The 16,396-nt window shown below is 36.6% G+C and overlaps 7 protein-coding genes across 7 annotated transcripts; 3 read left to right on the forward strand and 4 right to left on the reverse strand.

Moving 5' to 3' along the window:
* Window positions 1-105: 105 nt before the first annotated feature.
* Window positions 106-2,113, forward strand: SPOG_02263 (uncharacterized protein). The gene has a single exon (XM_013168204.1). It carries the CDS (start codon window positions 282-284, stop codon window positions 1,821-1,823), a length of 1,542 nt encoding a protein of 513 aa, XP_013023658.1. The 5' UTR covers window positions 106-281; the 3' UTR covers window positions 1,824-2,113.
* Window positions 2,114-2,179: 66 nt separating this feature from the next.
* Window positions 2,180-4,527, forward strand: SPOG_02264 (exocyst complex subunit Exo70). The gene is made up of 6 exons (XM_013168205.1): window positions 2,180-2,314; window positions 2,355-2,383; window positions 2,432-2,590; window positions 2,634-4,188; window positions 4,236-4,272; window positions 4,332-4,527. Coding segments are annotated over exons 1-6 (1,851 nt in total). The 5' UTR covers window positions 2,180-2,312; the 3' UTR covers window positions 4,401-4,527.
* Window positions 4,528-4,765: 238 nt separating this feature from the next.
* SPOG_02265 (G2/M B-type cyclin Cdc13) lies at window positions 4,766-7,556 on the forward strand. Its single transcript, XM_013168206.1, has 2 exons — window positions 4,766-4,942; window positions 5,223-7,556. Exon 2 carries the CDS (start codon window positions 5,532-5,534, stop codon window positions 6,963-6,965), a length of 1,434 nt encoding a protein of 477 aa, XP_013023660.1. The 5' UTR covers window positions 4,766-4,942; window positions 5,223-5,531; the 3' UTR covers window positions 6,966-7,556.
* A 48-nt stretch (window positions 7,557-7,604) lies between these two features.
* Window positions 7,605-9,725, reverse strand: SPOG_02266 (uncharacterized protein; the record flags this gene model as incomplete). Its single annotated transcript, XM_013168207.1, has 7 exons — window positions 7,605-8,616; window positions 8,673-8,860; window positions 8,885-8,938; window positions 8,979-9,104; window positions 9,158-9,400; window positions 9,468-9,595; window positions 9,644-9,725. 7 exons carry the CDS (start codon window positions 9,723-9,725, stop codon window positions 7,605-7,607), a joined length of 1,833 nt encoding a protein of 610 aa, XP_013023661.1.
* Window positions 9,726-10,199: 474 nt separating this feature from the next.
* Window positions 10,200-12,874, reverse strand: SPOG_02267 (BRCT domain-containing protein Brc1; the record flags this gene model as incomplete). The annotated part of the gene is made up of 2 exons (XM_013168208.1): window positions 10,200-12,638; window positions 12,689-12,874. 2 exons carry the CDS (start codon window positions 12,872-12,874, stop codon window positions 10,200-10,202), a joined length of 2,625 nt encoding a protein of 874 aa, XP_013023662.1.
* Window positions 12,875-13,089: 215 nt separating this feature from the next.
* Window positions 13,090-14,327, reverse strand: SPOG_02268 (horsetail movement protein Hrs1/Mcp6). The gene has a single exon (XM_013168209.1). The coding sequence runs from the start codon at window positions 14,257-14,259 to the stop codon at window positions 13,189-13,191; it is 1,071 nt and encodes a 356-aa protein (XP_013023663.1). The 5' UTR covers window positions 14,260-14,327; the 3' UTR covers window positions 13,090-13,188.
* Window positions 14,328-14,445: 118 nt separating this feature from the next.
* On the reverse strand, window positions 14,446-16,148 carry SPOG_02269 (19S proteasome regulatory subunit Rpn7). Its single transcript, XM_013168210.1, has one exon. It carries the CDS (start codon window positions 15,876-15,878, stop codon window positions 14,685-14,687), a length of 1,194 nt encoding a protein of 397 aa, XP_013023664.1. The 5' UTR covers window positions 15,879-16,148; the 3' UTR covers window positions 14,446-14,684.
* Window positions 16,149-16,396: the final 248 nt, after the last annotated feature.

Below are 16,396 nucleotides of genomic sequence, written 5' to 3' on the forward strand. Positions count from 1 at the left end.
CTTTATTGTATTGAGGGTTTATTTTGTAAACAAACATATTTACCAGAGTGACATTGTTACCCTCATGTAAACACTCTCAGAACAAAGTGGTAACTCACTGAAAGTGTATTCACACCCAAGAGCATAAAAAATACTTAGAAAAAACAGTTCAAAACGCGAGTTTTCTTTTTGCAACATTAAAGAAAACTTCAATGAAATTTTGGTTGATATCTTAAGCTCTGTTGACAACACTGAATGTGGATTATCTGAAAATAGTAAAGTGGAATTCAGATGTACGCGCGATGTTTATGAGAATATGTAACAGAAATGTATTTTCCAATGCTCTTTTTGCTTCAAAAGTGCTTTGTAGGAATGTACATATGCATCCCCGTACCTTAGAAAGCCGGGCTACCTTGACCACGTTGGAGAACCTGAAAACGCATGCTGAACGGATGAAGTTTTTCTCTTCTATTATAAATGACAAAAATGCTTCACGAAATATCGATATTGGAGATCTGATTACCTCAAAAAGCAGTGAGGACGAAGTGCACGATGTTTTAAATCAATACGGTAATGATAATAGCTTATTGACTAGTAACTTTTTAAAAAAAGCGAGCTCAATCGCTGAAAAAACCCAATCCGGAGAACTTGCCTCACGTTTGCGCGAGATTGCTGCTAATAGCATGATGGTACTGAGTCCTGAAGTCTTAACCAATCTTCTTTGGGTATTTGTAAGGGAAAAAAATTCTTATGATCTTATGGCAATTGTCTCTTTTTTCCCTAATGAATTATCAGTGTACCTACATGCCTTTCGCAGACTTTTACTTACGTCTGCTCGTACCGGAACCAATTTGGATACTTGTTATTTTCTAGCAGAGTATTTGTTACCAAACTTGATGGAAAGAAGATCTACTTACTCTATTGCCCAACAGCGGGAACTTCAAAAAATTTATTTTGAATTGTTGCTCTGCTTTGCCTATTCCTATCATACTAAGGGAATAAAGCTTTTGCTCCCTATTCTTTATCAAGGAAAATTTCAAAGTATCAATATGACTTCGATGGATATGGTAATCATGGCTCTTTGTGCAAACCAAGAGCTTGAAGCTGCTATCCAACTTACGCTTTATTTGGCCAAACGTAATTTCCCTGTCAATTACATGCTATATCAAGAAATAACAGACAGGCTATGTTTTGAAAACAAACCCCTACTAGCGCTCAAGTTCTTCCAGAATTTTTACAAAGGCACCCATACCAAGTCGACCGCTGAATTTCTGATGCCTATAGCTGAGTCTTTTTACAAAAACTTCAAGTCATCAACCGAAATTGAGAAAAGCTTATCCGCTTTTCTCGAGAATGCCCCTAAACCAACTCATGCTATAATTTCCAGACTAATAATGCTTTGTTCACTGTTTAGCCAAGATTTATCACTTATATTACGTTACTTTGCTAATTTACGGTCAATGAAACTTTTGACGCTGGTTGACTACAAGATTGTTTTCCAACTTGCATTTGATCTTCGCTCTATTGAATTAGGAGATGCTATAAATAAAGAAAGTAAACACCTCAGCCGCTCTGATCAACTAAAATTACGAGAAAACTATATTGCTTTACAAATTTTAGTCAGAAAATACGCGGATGCTATTGGTAATATAGAACTTCTTCACAGGGAAGGAAGGACTATATCTAAACAGTTGTTGCTATTTGCCTTATACTCCATGAAGACCTATGGAACGGAAGAGGACTTCAAATTACTTCAGTCGATTTTGAAAAGACTAGGTTATGGTTTTTTGTCGAGTTCTCTGGATTCTCCCAGACCCGTTACTTATCGTTGCTTATATTATTAAGATAAGGCCATGATATGATCTATTTTGCTTTCGAAGCTCAGTCATTTTAAAATACAGACTCTCACCTATGCGAATATCAACTTCCTCAATCTTCGTTTTACTATGAACTACATAAGAATTCTACTGACCAGTGGGTTTTCCTAAACTATAATAGAAATGTATAGCACCCTGAAAGATCCTCTTTATTTTAATTATCCCAGATTTAGTTTAATTTTGGTAATTTTTGACAGTTCACATCTCCTCTTTCAGTACAAAATTAGAAACTGCTTTTAATAACATGAATATTCTCATTTTTTAAAACAGTAATCAATTGAAAATTTAAGAGACATTAATGAAGTCCAACGTTTTTAATTTGCCATTAATTACTTTGTGGTTTTATTGATGCCTTCAGCAGTTTTCAATTGCTACTTGACTCACAGTTGTACTTCTCGAACCAACTTCTTTTCTAGATTTTTTTTCAATTATAACTGATTTTTTAAATGTTTTACAATGTAAGAAGCTAAATACAATTAGTTTTTAACAAATATGTAGGCCAAGGGATATATTTGATGAAAATAAAGGTAGAACCCATTGATTACGATATTAGCAGTGTACTAACTCACTTCCAGCGGGCTTGGAGAATTTCCAAAGGAGCCTTCGTTCTGTCGCAAAAGATATTGCAGACGTGTCAGACATACTTATGTCTATGGATAAACGCTTGGGTGTATTAGAAGAATCCACAAGCGTAATCCGCGGAGATGTTACGAATTATAATCGTGTATCAAGCAGTATGTATTGAATAAGTGATTGGACTTACTGAAAATCCATTAGACATTTATGACACTTTAAAAGAAATGGAGGTTCTACAAGTCATTCACTCTAATCTTCCCAAGATTAAAGCAGAGTTAGATACTTTGGATAAAATGGATATACCTGTTACAGAGAAAATTAAGGTTGTGATGAGAATGCTAAGAGTTCTTGCTCGGTATTATATAAGCTTGCAGTCGAGTCCGCTTCATTTTTCGGCGAAAACGCAGCGTAAGGCCGAGATTGGGCTAAGTGAAACATGTAGCCGACTTTCTAGTTTGTGTCAGAAGATTCTGCAAACTCATGCTGCATCTTCATTGAAAAAGGCAGCGACCATATTAGATTTAGACCAAACATGGTCTTTTCCTACAGAAACTCTACAGCAGTTTATGGGGTTAATCCAACAGTTCGATAATGAAGTTTTGTATCCTATTTCCTATTCCTCAGATATCAGCTCTAACTACGTCAAAATCAAAAGTGAGTGTTTGGTCCAGTTACTAAGATCACTATCTTCACAGACTGATGCAGGGCAATTGAATGAAGCTTCAAAAGAATTTATTCAAGGAAAAGAAGAAGTTGCTATTTATTTGGTTGCTTTAGCAAGAATTCTTTCTGCCACTGCTACAGAGCTACTCCATTTATATGACGCAGAAACATCACAAGCCTTGTACCAGCGAATTGGAAAGAATGTGATTTCAACTGTAACAAACATAATACACCAACGGGAAGCTGTTTATGAGAAACAATCTGCTCTTGATAATCATGTTTTATTTCCATTGATACACTGTGTAAAGGTTACCGAGGATTACATGCAAATGAATATGCCTTTTGAAGATGTTGCCTTAGTAGGCCTAGTTTCAGGTGTTGGAAAGGAAGCAGAAAAAATTATTATAGCTTCCTTATCGAGTCTGTACAATGGCTATTGTAACAGTTCCAAGCCTATAGTACTCAGTACCAATGGTGTTAGTGATATTACTCAAGGAATTATACTGTTTTTGTCAAATTTCTGTCAATATAAGGACTCATTTTATTTAATCGAAAGTATCGGTGATTGGGGTTGGCGACATGAACTGTCACCGGATTTAAAACCATCTTCAACAACACGAGAATTGGTTCAAAATTATGTTATGGATTGTCTCTTATCTCATCTGAATTCCGTGGAGGAGAGTGCGCAAACCGTAGATACAATTAATTGGAAAAAGGGTGTAATTCTCTTGAACATTAGTGTTTATTTTGAGTCTGCATGTGTTGATTCCGAGATTGCAACCTATTTGGATGAAGAACATTTTAACAACTTTTCGGAATTATCACAGAAATACTCCAGTATGTATATGGAAATTTGGCGCCATTGTTCACAAAACATGTTGGACGCTACTTATACGAAAGCGAAAGAAAAACCAAACATGTCTACGAAAGATAGAGAGGCAACAAAGGAAAAGTTCCGAAATTTCAATGAACAGATCACCAGTATAGTTGAGAACCACAAAGACTCAGTACGGTTTGAACCTACAGTTGCCAGTTTCTTGTTGCAAGAAGTGCGGAAAACGGTTTTGCCTCTATATCAAAGATTTTATGATAAGTATGTACAACTCCATATCTTTCCCATAAGCATTGCTAACCAGGCAGATATATTACGAGTGATTTTACGAAATATAAAGAAAAAGTATGTATCTAAACAAACTTTGCTTTTCTTTAACGACAGAAGTACTAACTTTTGCTTAGTATATACGATTTACAAAAGCTCAGTTGGATTCATACATTACGGAAGCATTTAGCCCTTCGCTATCTTGATTCTTAAATAAAGCTTCATACATGATTTTATATACTTTATGGAAACCATTGCACGAATGAAATCATCACTCATTTCCTTTTACAATCTATAGCTCAAACTCGATCATTAAATTCTCATATCAATTGTTCGATTGTAAAGAAATTTCAACGTCTGCATGAAGGCTTAAAGCGATACAACCGGAAGGGGACCTTTGGTCGTATAATTAGCAGCGTCTCTCTTCTAAATATTGATACTTCTGTGAAACATTTGTTTGTTTATATCGCTTTAATTGTATGACCCTTACCCTTTTGTATGATGTATTGGGTTACCCCGACAACCCTTGTTTACATCTCCTTTCTACACCAGGAACCAAACTTGTCTTTAACCAACGTCCTGCCAAATCTCCTTCATTACACCTATTACGCTCATTTATTCAAACAAAAACAAAAAGTCGGTTTAGACTGTTGCTACTGTTTGGAGAGCTGGAGGCGAAACAAGAAACGGAACTTTGTTGGTTAAGTAGACAGTTCTGTATACCTTCATAAACTCGTTTAAATACTTTGTAAGTGTAGGAAATAAGCTTATACATTTACATAATGTAAAAAAAGCCGGAAGACTTGGGTTTTGGAAAGGTTCTGAGAAGATATGGTAGAAAATTTTCTTCCTTGGACGGTTTCAAGGAATGAAGATAGATTGCAACTAGTAAACGATGAGTTAACTAGTTTCGACATACTCTTTTAAGTAGTTCCTTAAAAAAAGTGAAAGAAGAAACCAAATCCAGCGATATATTCCTGGTTCAACCGTCATTTTATGTTTCAGAGTTCGATATTAACAGCTTTTAGTGACCGAGTTCTTTTGTCAGGTTCTTATTATAAACGCCTTTGTGGATTCCCGGTCGACAATCGTTTACTGTCCAACGTTGAGACTCCCGTTCTTGAAAGATTGTTGATACCTTTGTGATTTTGCGCTCCCCTTTTGTCTTTCTTTTTCTGCATAATATTATATTCTACACAGTCGTGACGTGCACTTGTTTACAAAGTTGAGGTGATTATAATATTTGTTGTTTTCAAAAAAGATAACGTGCGTTTTCTTTATAAATATCCTGCTTCATTCTTTTCTTTGATTTGTATTGATACTCTCGAATTTTTGTAATGTCTACTCGACGCCTTACACGTCAGCACATTTTGGCTAATGCCTTGAGCAATAACGATGAAAACAATCCATCAAAGCACCTTTTGCAGTCATCCGAGAATGCTATAATACCAGGAAAGAAACCCCTGTCCACCTCTACAGCTAATAAAAAACGTCACGCTTTAGACGATGTCTCAAACTTCCATTCCAAGGAAACCAATATGCCACTCGCTTCGAAGAGTTCGAATGTTCGACATTCTAATGCTGCTTACCCAATCCATCGTCCTCAGGAAAGAAAGGATACTATTAAATCAGTTGATGACGAACCGGTTTCCAAAAAGCGCCGTCAACCTTCTGCCCTAAGCTCTTTATCCTCATTTTCCGCTGCCCATCCTGTCGATATCGTTTCGACTCAGCCTGTAGGGGAGTATAACACAGACGCCTATGTTAAAGAAAACGAAGCCCTTTCGAAGAAACTGAAGAAGGATACTGAAGATCGCGTTCCACTTCAAGAGATTCTGCACCAAAATTCTGCCCTTGAAAAGCCAGAGGTACGGGACTGGGATGATTTGGATGCTGAAGACTGGGCTGATCCCCTTATGGTTTCTGAATATGTTGTTGATATTTTCCAATATCTTAATCAACTGGAAATCGAAACAATGCCCTCACCCACATATATGGATCGTCAAAGAGAACTTGCTTGGAAAATGCGCGGCATTTTAACAGACTGGATCATTGAAGTGCATTCGCGCTTCCGTTTGCTTCCTGAGACTTTGTTTTTGGCTGTAAACATTATCGATAGGTTTTTGTCTTTACGTGTTTGTTCTCTAGGTAAACTGCAACTTGTGGGAATTGCTGCTTTGTTTATTGCGAGTAAATATGAAGAGGTGATGTGTCCCTCCGTGCAAAATTTTGTTTATATGGCTGATGGTAGTTATGACGAGGAAGACATACTTCAAGCTGAAAGGTATATATTACGCGTTTTGGAGTTTAATCTTGCATATCCTAATCCTATGAACTTTTTACGACGTATTTCTAAAGCTGATTACTACGACATTCAAACAAGAACGGTTGCTAAGTATTTGGTCGAAATAGCTCTTCTGGATCATAGACTGTTGCCTTATCCTCCTTCTCAACAGTGTGCGGCAGCTATGTATTTGGCTCGAGAAATGCTTGGACGCGGTGTATGGAATGGTAATCTTGTACATTATTCTGGATACGAGGAACCCGAGCTAATTCCTGTTGTGAAGAAAATGATAAATTATCTGCAGAAGCCTGTCCGACACGAAGCTTTTTTTAAGAAGTATGCATCGAAGAAATTCATGAAGGCCAGTTTGTTCGTTCGCGATTGGATAAAAAAGAATTCGATGCCTTTGGAAGACGATATTGATGAAGACTATGCGTATCATCAACAGCAACGTATACATCATGATATGAGGGACGAGAACTGGTAAATACATTCTTTTTCTGCTTTGAGAGCCCCTGACCGTAATGTTGTCCGAGTTTAACTCAGGGAACTGGTTAATTTAAATAATCCTTTTTAGCGTGCATTTTTATTAAGTTTTTTTGTTTTAATCATTATTATCTTGCATTTGCACGACTATCGCCCGTAATGTTTCGTTTTGTTTAGTTCTACCTGCCTATCATTAAAGGACTCCCTAGTTACGACAGCAAAAGCGTATTATCTAGGCTATAATAATTTATTTCTTTTGCTTTCGGAGATGTTATGGTTTGATAATGCTTTAAATATAGTGGTTTCATCGCTCTTACCGGCTTTCCTTTCTCAAAACACTTGAATCCTTGTTTGAAGATTTAATGATTTCTGGACGGCATTAGGTACCTATTTAGTTTCACAGCTTATTTAAATTATAACGTTGAGCTATAAGGATGGAGTTTATTTTCTTCCTCAGAACGACCAGAAGAGTATGCTCTTATCGTATTGTTCAAGATAATAGTAATAATAATGATTATTTTCTTTAAATCGTGAACAAGATAATGTGAACTAGTGTCATAAAAATGCTAGAATAAGTAGCCAAGGTGATACTGCTAACTTGCAAAATCAATAAATTGAGGAGGACAAAGATATGAGAAGACTAAATCATAGAGTCGCTAATAGAATTGTCCGCTTCAAATATATTCTGATCGCCGTCGAAATGATTTGCGAGGGAAGCCACTTGTAAAGTTATAGATTGAGAATGATAAATGAATGCCTCAATCCCTTTTGGAAAGAACGTTTGAAGGGACGGCTCGTAAGTAGGAGAGCTTCCAGATAATCTGTGTTGATTTTCGACAAAAAGGCGATCCCAATTGGGATCCCAAAATGATAAGCCATAGCGAAGTATAGAAGTGTCCTGGCCTAATTGATACGTTTGGATTCCAGGTTGCCTATCGGAATCAATATATTTGCTTTGTCCCATTGAATGTCCCTCGAAGCGAGTTAAATGAAGGTGATAACCAGAGGTTATATGGTAAAATTTATGTTTTAATTTAATGATTATAGTTTGAACAAAAATTTGAGAAGTATTCGAAAAGTAAATCCGGGCGTTAGAGTCCATAACAATTGAAGACGCGAAGTCGCTATATGCTTTCGAATCACGGGAAGGCTTCCCATACTTAATATAAAAATTCCAAGAAAGCGTGTTTAAATTACAGTGTGTAATGCTTAGGGCATCCTTCATACTACTCTCAAGGTACCATCTGTTAGGCCGTCCAACTGGTTTATCCCAGATCGCAGTTAAAGTCTTTTTACAGGACTGAGTATCGATTAATGTAAAATGAACGACAGTAAGATGATCCGTCCTAAAAGCTTCAAATACTTGATTTCCTCGTTCATCTTTGATTGACTCCATTGATGCCAAAATCTTCTCAGATACATCATTAGGAGCCAAATACCTAAGAAAGGAGGACTGTGTTTGTTTTTCAAGCAGAATTTTAGACGCATCTTCTACCGTATTAGTGTTTGTCTCGTTTTCACTAATTTTTAGCCTCTCAAACAATGGAACACCAATTTTAACTCTTACGTAAACAATCCCGATATATAAATAGACATTAAACAGAGAGGCTAAAATGTAATTTTTCATGATTTGAACATTGCCAGTACGAATCCTATAAATTCAAAGTAAGCAATCAATCTTTGGGTACCTTGGATTTTTGAAGCATACTTTTCAAATGTTGTTCCATTTGTACAAGAAGAATGAGAAGCAATTGCTCGTAAATGAATACGGCGAGGAAGAAATTTTCTCGAAAGGATGAATTCCCGATCATAAAATACTTTGGTATTTGAATAGGAACAATCCACGTTGAGAATATGTAGAATAAGACGCGACCTCTCTAATCGTTGATATGAGGCCTGCTCAAAATAAAACAATCTTACGTGTCGTAACGCCTCTTTGAGTTTTATATAATCTGCACAACGAATATGAATTAGCTATAAAGGTTAGCAAGTACAATAAGGAAACTATTCATACGGATAATTTCGGCGAATATTCGATAAAGCAATGAAGCTTGATGCGAATTGGGTTCAAAAGTGCTAGTTGTGCTCCCCCAAAATATTCGTAGACATCGAGTTCGTCAGATGGAATAACAAGAGATCCCTAATTTAGCAGCAAAATTAGTACAGAAAATCCATATTGAAAGAATATTTTACCTCACATGGAAAAGTCAACGCCGGATCCAACTTTTGTGAATATCGTTTTAACAGAGTTTTTTCACGTTTTTCCTTGTTTGAGCTCAATTTTTCTTGAAAAGTATAGTTCTTTTTCTTGGGTTCTTTCGAACGTTTCGGCGCTTTCTTGCTGAAATGGCTCCGTCTATTGGTGTCTACCAACGATTGTAGAGAATTCAAAGCAATAGAAGCTCTTAAGTTATCTTCATTACTTAAAAAAAGTTTCTTTTAGAAAGTAGTCAGTATTACACAAGTAAGACACTGAAGGAATCATTGATAAATCCATACATACACCAGACGTTTGATCTATTTCAAATTTGGAGAGAGTACGCCGTTCAACTTTCCTAATTTCAAAGCTGAATTTCTGAAAACAACGATTTAGATCTGATATGTCCTCAAAAGAAGGCAGTATGCATTCCCCTATATACCCCAACATTAATTACCTTCAGTCACTTTATAAAAACATACGGCGAAAACGAACCGAATTTACACTCATCTGCGCATCTCTAGTGTCTTCCGAATCTGGTTCAGAAGCTTCAGAAATAGCCATAGTGCTTCGCTGTTTTTTTAAATGAGATTCAATATCACGTAAGGTTGTTCCCTTTTCTCATTCAATTGATCAATTTTTCCTTTGACTCTGAATTGATAAACCAACTTCAAATATCCTTTAAAAAGTCTTTGCTTCACTAAATGGGGAACGAAGTAGTTAAGCGTTATTTGTAATGTCCAAGATGCATTGGAGGGCATGTTGTCAAGCATGTTCAGCATTTTTAGAGCTGACAGTACAATTTGTTGAAATATATGAATTCAATTAAAAGAAGAAGAGAACAGATAAATCTGGAAACATCTGATTATTGGTCTATTTTGAAGACGTACTGAGGTTTACGCGGGCACAATCATTGTATCTAAACGCAGTACTTTCAAAAAAAAAGCGTATATAAATAACTTTTTATTAAACAACTTAAAAAAAAAACAGATTATTCATTATCCATCTTAGTTTTCAAATTGCGTCCAGATACCTTCATTAAGAAAACTCACTAGCAACTTTCTCTGAAACATTCAATTCCTGTCTCAATATCGTTCTCATAAGCCAATCGTAATTCTGTAGAAATGTGTTGGGATAACTTTCGATGGAGGACCGAATGTTTTCCCATATATGCCTATCTTCTTGACAGGTAATAATAATTATATTTCCGTTTTCCAAATGCTTTATCAGGCGCTTGTTAAAACTATTTATTGTAGAACAAGCTCCGGCATTCGATTTCACTATATTCATAACAGCGGAAACATTTTCTGGAGCAACTGTTTTAGAAGTCAAATAAATTACATAATCTTTTAGAAGGGTTGGTCCTTTTTCTCTGGCTCGTTGCAAAGATTCTTGTAAAGAACAGCCGATCTCTTTTTCTTTTTCCTCATCTTTCAGGAGATATTCACTTTCCAAAGAAGGATGTCGATGCTTGATGCTATCTTGAAGCCATTCCATGGTCACCACTTGAGGTCCTTTTGGAATAGCACATAAAAACTTTGCCGTACGCAAAATCCTAGGAGCAACTAAATGGGTACACTTACTTGGATTCGATATGATAGTTATATTAATCTTTTTCAGGTCATCAGAACTAGGCTTCGTTTCGTATCCAGTAATAACTACATATCGTCGTTCTTTTAAATTTGTATTCGGTATGTTTTGATTTGCTTGCTTTTCTGGGACTGTACTGTCAACGTGTTTTTTTAGCCTTTTCTCTCGTTCGAATGCCACCACATCTGGCATTACAACATTCTGCAGCATCGAAAGTGCCATAGAAGCCGATTTTCGCTTACTTCTTGACCGTTCTTGCGTTGAAGGAACATTGCCGTCAGTCTCTTCAATGTGCATCAAATCAGGTATTTGGGAAATTGGAGGTGAGGAGTGCCTTGAAAATACTTGTGATTCTTCCTCGGAATTAGAAAAGCCTTTTAACGGTGGAATGATGACGGCGGGAGTGAGTAAAGGTGTTGATGCCGGTTCTTTCTGATTCTGGGTACTAGAAATCGTACTTTTGTTTGTTGGTGCTTGATTAACATCCACTTCTTTATACTCCTGTGGCAAATCCGTTGTTATATTATTTAAAAACGGTCTCGAAATGTCCTCTTCGTTATTTGTCTGGATATTATGAATTGATGCTTTATTGTTATCAGATGGTGATCCTGCCATGATGGGGCCATTAATACTGGGTAAGTCATCATCCAATTGAACATCTTTTGAAATTAGAGGATTTGCTAATGGTAGACTAGAATCTTTGTTACATGAGTTACGCTCTTCGGGCTTATCGTCCGTTTCCTTCTGTAAACCCTCTTTCTCTCGCTCAAATAATCTTTCCTCTAAATCTTTTGACATTTCTGATATCAAAGTTGTTTCTGTTCCACTTTGGTTTACCAAATCTTCGTTATTATCATGGGGCAAGTCATTAGCAACCTTTACTTCCGTATAAATCTTAGTGTCCAGTTTACATGGAAGCAAAAAATCCATATATGATTCATCAAGAGGAACAGGAAAATCAGAGTATGGCTGAGACGAAAGATTCTTAAACGACGAGAATAGCCAGGTATGATGAACCGATGAAATATTCCAAACTTTGGCAGCACCATATTTTTGTCCATATGAGGAAGCAGCTATTAGTGCAGAATTCGTAGGTTTTAGGTTTTTCGTGTAAGATGCTCCCGAAGCCACAATTAACTTCTCTAGATAAGTCCGAGCTTTTCCTGTATAATTTGTCAAAGCAATCGTTTGTCCTTTAAGAAATTTCTTTGAAGGTAAAGGAAAGTGTAGTGCGTCCAATAGGGGATCCTTCCAAGACCCTAATACAAAACTATTCAGTAGCCAATTGATAGTAGCTATAGTAGATTTTTTTTCGACTGCAAGCTTGAACTCATTTGTTTCCCTTTGAAATCCTATAAATACATCACAGTTTTGAACCGACTCAGCTATGCCAGCTCCTAATTTAACAGTAAATTTGCGGATAGCCTGTTTGGCTGCAGTAGGAAGATTGAGATCACCAGAGAAAAAGACCTTTTTGTTATGGAATACGTTTCGAAATAAATTGTTATCAATATTATCCTCAGGCTTCTGCTGAAAAACGGGATTGGGGAATAGATAATATTTTTGGTCAATGCACTTCCCTTGAATCAAACAATCAAAAATCCATCTCGGATGAATGATTTTGACATCAAGATTTTGCTTTTCTTTTACCTTTTTACACTTTGGACCATCTCCATCAAAGGAAAATACATGCGTTATGGACTTTATCAATACTGGTGTGAACTTCCCCCCTAGAACTTCCAAAGAGTCATCAATGAAGGAAGCCAAGAATGGATCTATTTCACATGTGGTAGCGCAAATTCCCTTATAGATCAGATATGGGTTGCTGCTATAAGGCATATAATCCAATAAAGCATTCTTCTCAATGCAATCCTCAATCCAATGAGTCTGGTCAATGCAATTGTTAGAATCAACTCATTAGTTATATTATTACATACCTTAACAAGTCGAAGCGATCTTCGAGCGCCTTCTTGAATAACTGGAGAACCAAAATTGTTTCCTATAACGTGCGTAGCTAATTTCCAGTCGTACGGATAGTTTAAAATATTCCCGCCATATTGAAGGAACAATTTTTTCTGTAAAAACCATTCAGTTAGCGATCCATCAAGAAGCAGCTCATTCATACAATATTTTGATCATCTGCATCCAAAACGGCTACTACCGACTTAAATAAACCATTTAAAGTATCATTTTCTGCGGCTTGCATTCGTATCTACCGTTAAAGTTGAGTATTTTGCGAAAGCCAATTTTATGATAACTCCAAGGTTGTTTACTCCAGGTTGGAGGCCTCCAACAGCATGTTTAGATGGCATAAAATGATTATGCGAATAAAAATGTAGTTTTATCAGAAATCCTTAAATTGCTTTTATAAAAAAAATAATCGATTTGAAAAAAAAAAAGAACAACTAAAGACTTGCTAATGCTTGAAATCCGCGAGTCATTCTCCCTGAGAGGTATCAGACGGCAGTGAGATTTGAGTGAATGCTTGATTTTGAGATTCCTGTTTTGATTTAATGAACGGTTCTGTCGTATAACCATGCGGAAGCTGATGAGTACAACTTAAGGAAAATGTGTAAGATGGCGGAGAGCGATTTTGAAGGAGATTTTCCAGCTTCAAGAGTCTTTGTTTTGTTTTACTAGAGTCCGTTTTTAATTTTTCTCGTAAAGAATCACAAATATGCCGGAAAGAATTATGTTGGGTTTCCAAATCTGAAAATGACTCTTGTAGTCTGAGAATTCGGGATCGTGTTTCTGCGGACCTTGGAGAAAATGTGTTTGCTTGGTTGTTGTTGTCACGGGATTCTACATGTTCCCTTTCTCTTTCTCTCTTTCTTTCTCTTTGAGAGTTTTCACATAAATTGACATCATGATATTTGTTACGCTGGTAACCTGGGGATCTTTTTGCTTTGATTTTTTCCTTGAACTGTTCTTTCCAATCCTTGGAAGGTTCTATTTCAGCGTGTAGCCCCTGTTTGGCTTCCCTAGTGTGATTGTATAGTAAAGTTTTTAAACTAGAATTTTCATGCACCAAATTCCGGATTTGCATAGACGATGCTTTATAGTTTTCTTCAATTGTTTTAAGATCTTGTTTTAGTAGTTCATGTCTCGTTTCATTCTCTTTTTTGGCAGTAAGTAATTCTTCATTTTGGTCTAGGAGAAGCTGGTTTTCATTTTTCAGCTGTCCAATTGCATCTTGGAGTTTCATTACCGATGCCTGTTTGAATTGTTCATTTATCCTTCGTTCCTCTTCCAACTGTAATTTTAAGTTCTTGATTTCCAATGAATTTTGTAATGAATCGCGTTCAAACGCGTCGATAATTCCCTTTGCATTCATCTGTAGTTTCAAAAATCGAATAGTCTTTTCAGATAAGTCTACATCTCCATTGCTAGCAACATTTTGGACGTGATAAGTATCTAAATTCTCGTCTTTTGCGTAAAAAGTTGGCGACGATGGTACACACGTTGTGTCAGGAGAACTTGAAGCTTGCAGTAAATCTTCATAATTCATGTTTTATTAAAAAGGTTGATCTGACAAACTTGAATATGGAAATTTCCCTATTGCTTAGTAGTAGGTTGAAGGCAGCTAGAGTACCCAGATCGCGTTTCATATTTCTACATACAGAGAAAGTAAAAACCGCGTTCATGAATTAACATTATAAATTACTATATCATTCAAGTAAAATAAAAATAAAAACCAGAATCGTTACACGTGATGTTTTCTATGTCGTCTTACAAAAACCGATTACGCTAACAAAGTTGGGTGAAAACGCTTACAAACATAATAAGAAAAACGTGAAAAAAGATTTATTCTTACAAACCTTTTGGGGACAGTCATATGCAGAACAGTTTTCATTACATGAGCATCAACAAACGGAGTTTCCATTTATGAAACCGACTTGACTTTTTTAATTAGAAACGAGAAATCCCCAATATTTAGACTTTAAAGGCACCGCGCATAACAGTGGCTTGGTATTTTTGAAGCTTATTGAGCAAGACATCACCTTGCTTAACAACTTCTTGATATTGGCGGTTCTTTTCATCAGGACGATTTGTTTCAACGACGCCATGGACGCGATCAATAACACAGTTCAATTTATTGTCGGGAATAAAGGAAGCAACATCGCGATCAATATATTCGACAGAGACGCCAAAGGCAGCAGCCATAGAGTCGATACTAAGAGCGCGATAAGATTCCAACAACTGAGAGTAGGCACGTCTTCTCATTTCACGAACATAGTAGCGGTAATGAGCGACAAGGAATTGATCGCACTTCAAATGGTTTTGTTCGACATCAGCAAGAGTACGGAAGAAGCCAGCATAGTCACAGAGATAAAGGCTATTGATACAAGCTTCTAAACTAGCCATAGACTCGTTTCGAGGGAGCACGGCAAGGACCTCTGGGGAATCTATAATTTTTGACTTTACATGAACACGGTCTAAAGAAATGGCACCAGAAATGACAGCATAACGAACAATATCGTAATAAGGAAGTAGTTCTGTGGAAGAAAATGTAGACATGCAGTCAAGCAGCAAATCGGCTGCGCCAGAAAAGTCACGAATGGACATCAAATAAATTCCTTGGTAAGCCTTTAAGCGATTCTTGCGTTCCCAATCTCCTCCCTTTTCAATAAGTGGTTTCATCTTCTCTAGCAAATGACTGACTGTCATCATATCAGCGTAGATATAGGCTAGGCGAATCTTTAGGAACAACACATCAATTTTCATGCCTGTCAAAGTAGCTCGATCATAAATTTCATCACAAAGTTGAACACCTCGTACTCTATCACAAATATCGACAAAATAGTATGCCTTGTTTCTCATAGCTTCTAGAATTTCATGTTCACCGTTCAGTTCTTGGGCGTCTGCAAGGGCCTTGTCATATTCTTCAATCCGTTTATTGTTCTCTTCCATCATTTGATTGTAAAAGGCTTCATCATGATCGATTTTCGACATCGTACCCTCATATTCGCAGACGTATTGGTAAAGAGGTGCCAGATGGTTTTCTCGAATCGCTGAAAACAGGGTTTCTAGAGCTTTTTCATGCTTTCTTTCCAGAAAACCGTTTGATAACTCATATATGGACTGAGAAATCGTCAAATCAGATATCACTCTTGCTTTTTCACTCATTGTCTTTGAAGGTGGTAGTAGATGACACCTTTCCTCCCATCCACCTCTGGATTCGCCCTACATTGATCCAGGTAACAATACCAATCTGTTACTTTTATTTACATCGGAATGGTTTTGTGAAAAGATGACAGTAGCATTCGAATGTATGTTATTTATATGAAAAGTAGACGTTTCTAAAGGGAGGTCTTTCATCGGGAAACTTTCAAGAGGAAAACAAGTGAACAGAAAATGGACGATCGTACAAATACCTACTGAGAAGGAAACAAGAGAAGCGAGCTTTTAATTGAATAAGACATAAAAAAATGATGAAGATGGATTCATCTTTTAGCCGTTCTTTTGATGGCATGCTTTCGTTGAATCTGGTAAGCATGCTATGAAATCAAGAACCAGGAGTAGCCAAGAAGGTCATATGAATATCATTCCTACCCTATTTATCCACTCTTTTTCAAATATTTGATAGCAAACTCCAGTTTTATATGAAACGTCCCTTCGATCAAGATTCATTCTTTCCTAACTAC

The sequence above is a fragment of the Schizosaccharomyces cryophilus genome, assembly GCF_000004155.1.
Source record: "Schizosaccharomyces cryophilus OY26 unplaced genomic scaffold supercont4.4, whole genome shotgun sequence".
NCBI classification, from domain to species: domain Eukaryota; kingdom Fungi; phylum Ascomycota; class Schizosaccharomycetes; order Schizosaccharomycetales; family Schizosaccharomycetaceae; genus Schizosaccharomyces; species Schizosaccharomyces cryophilus.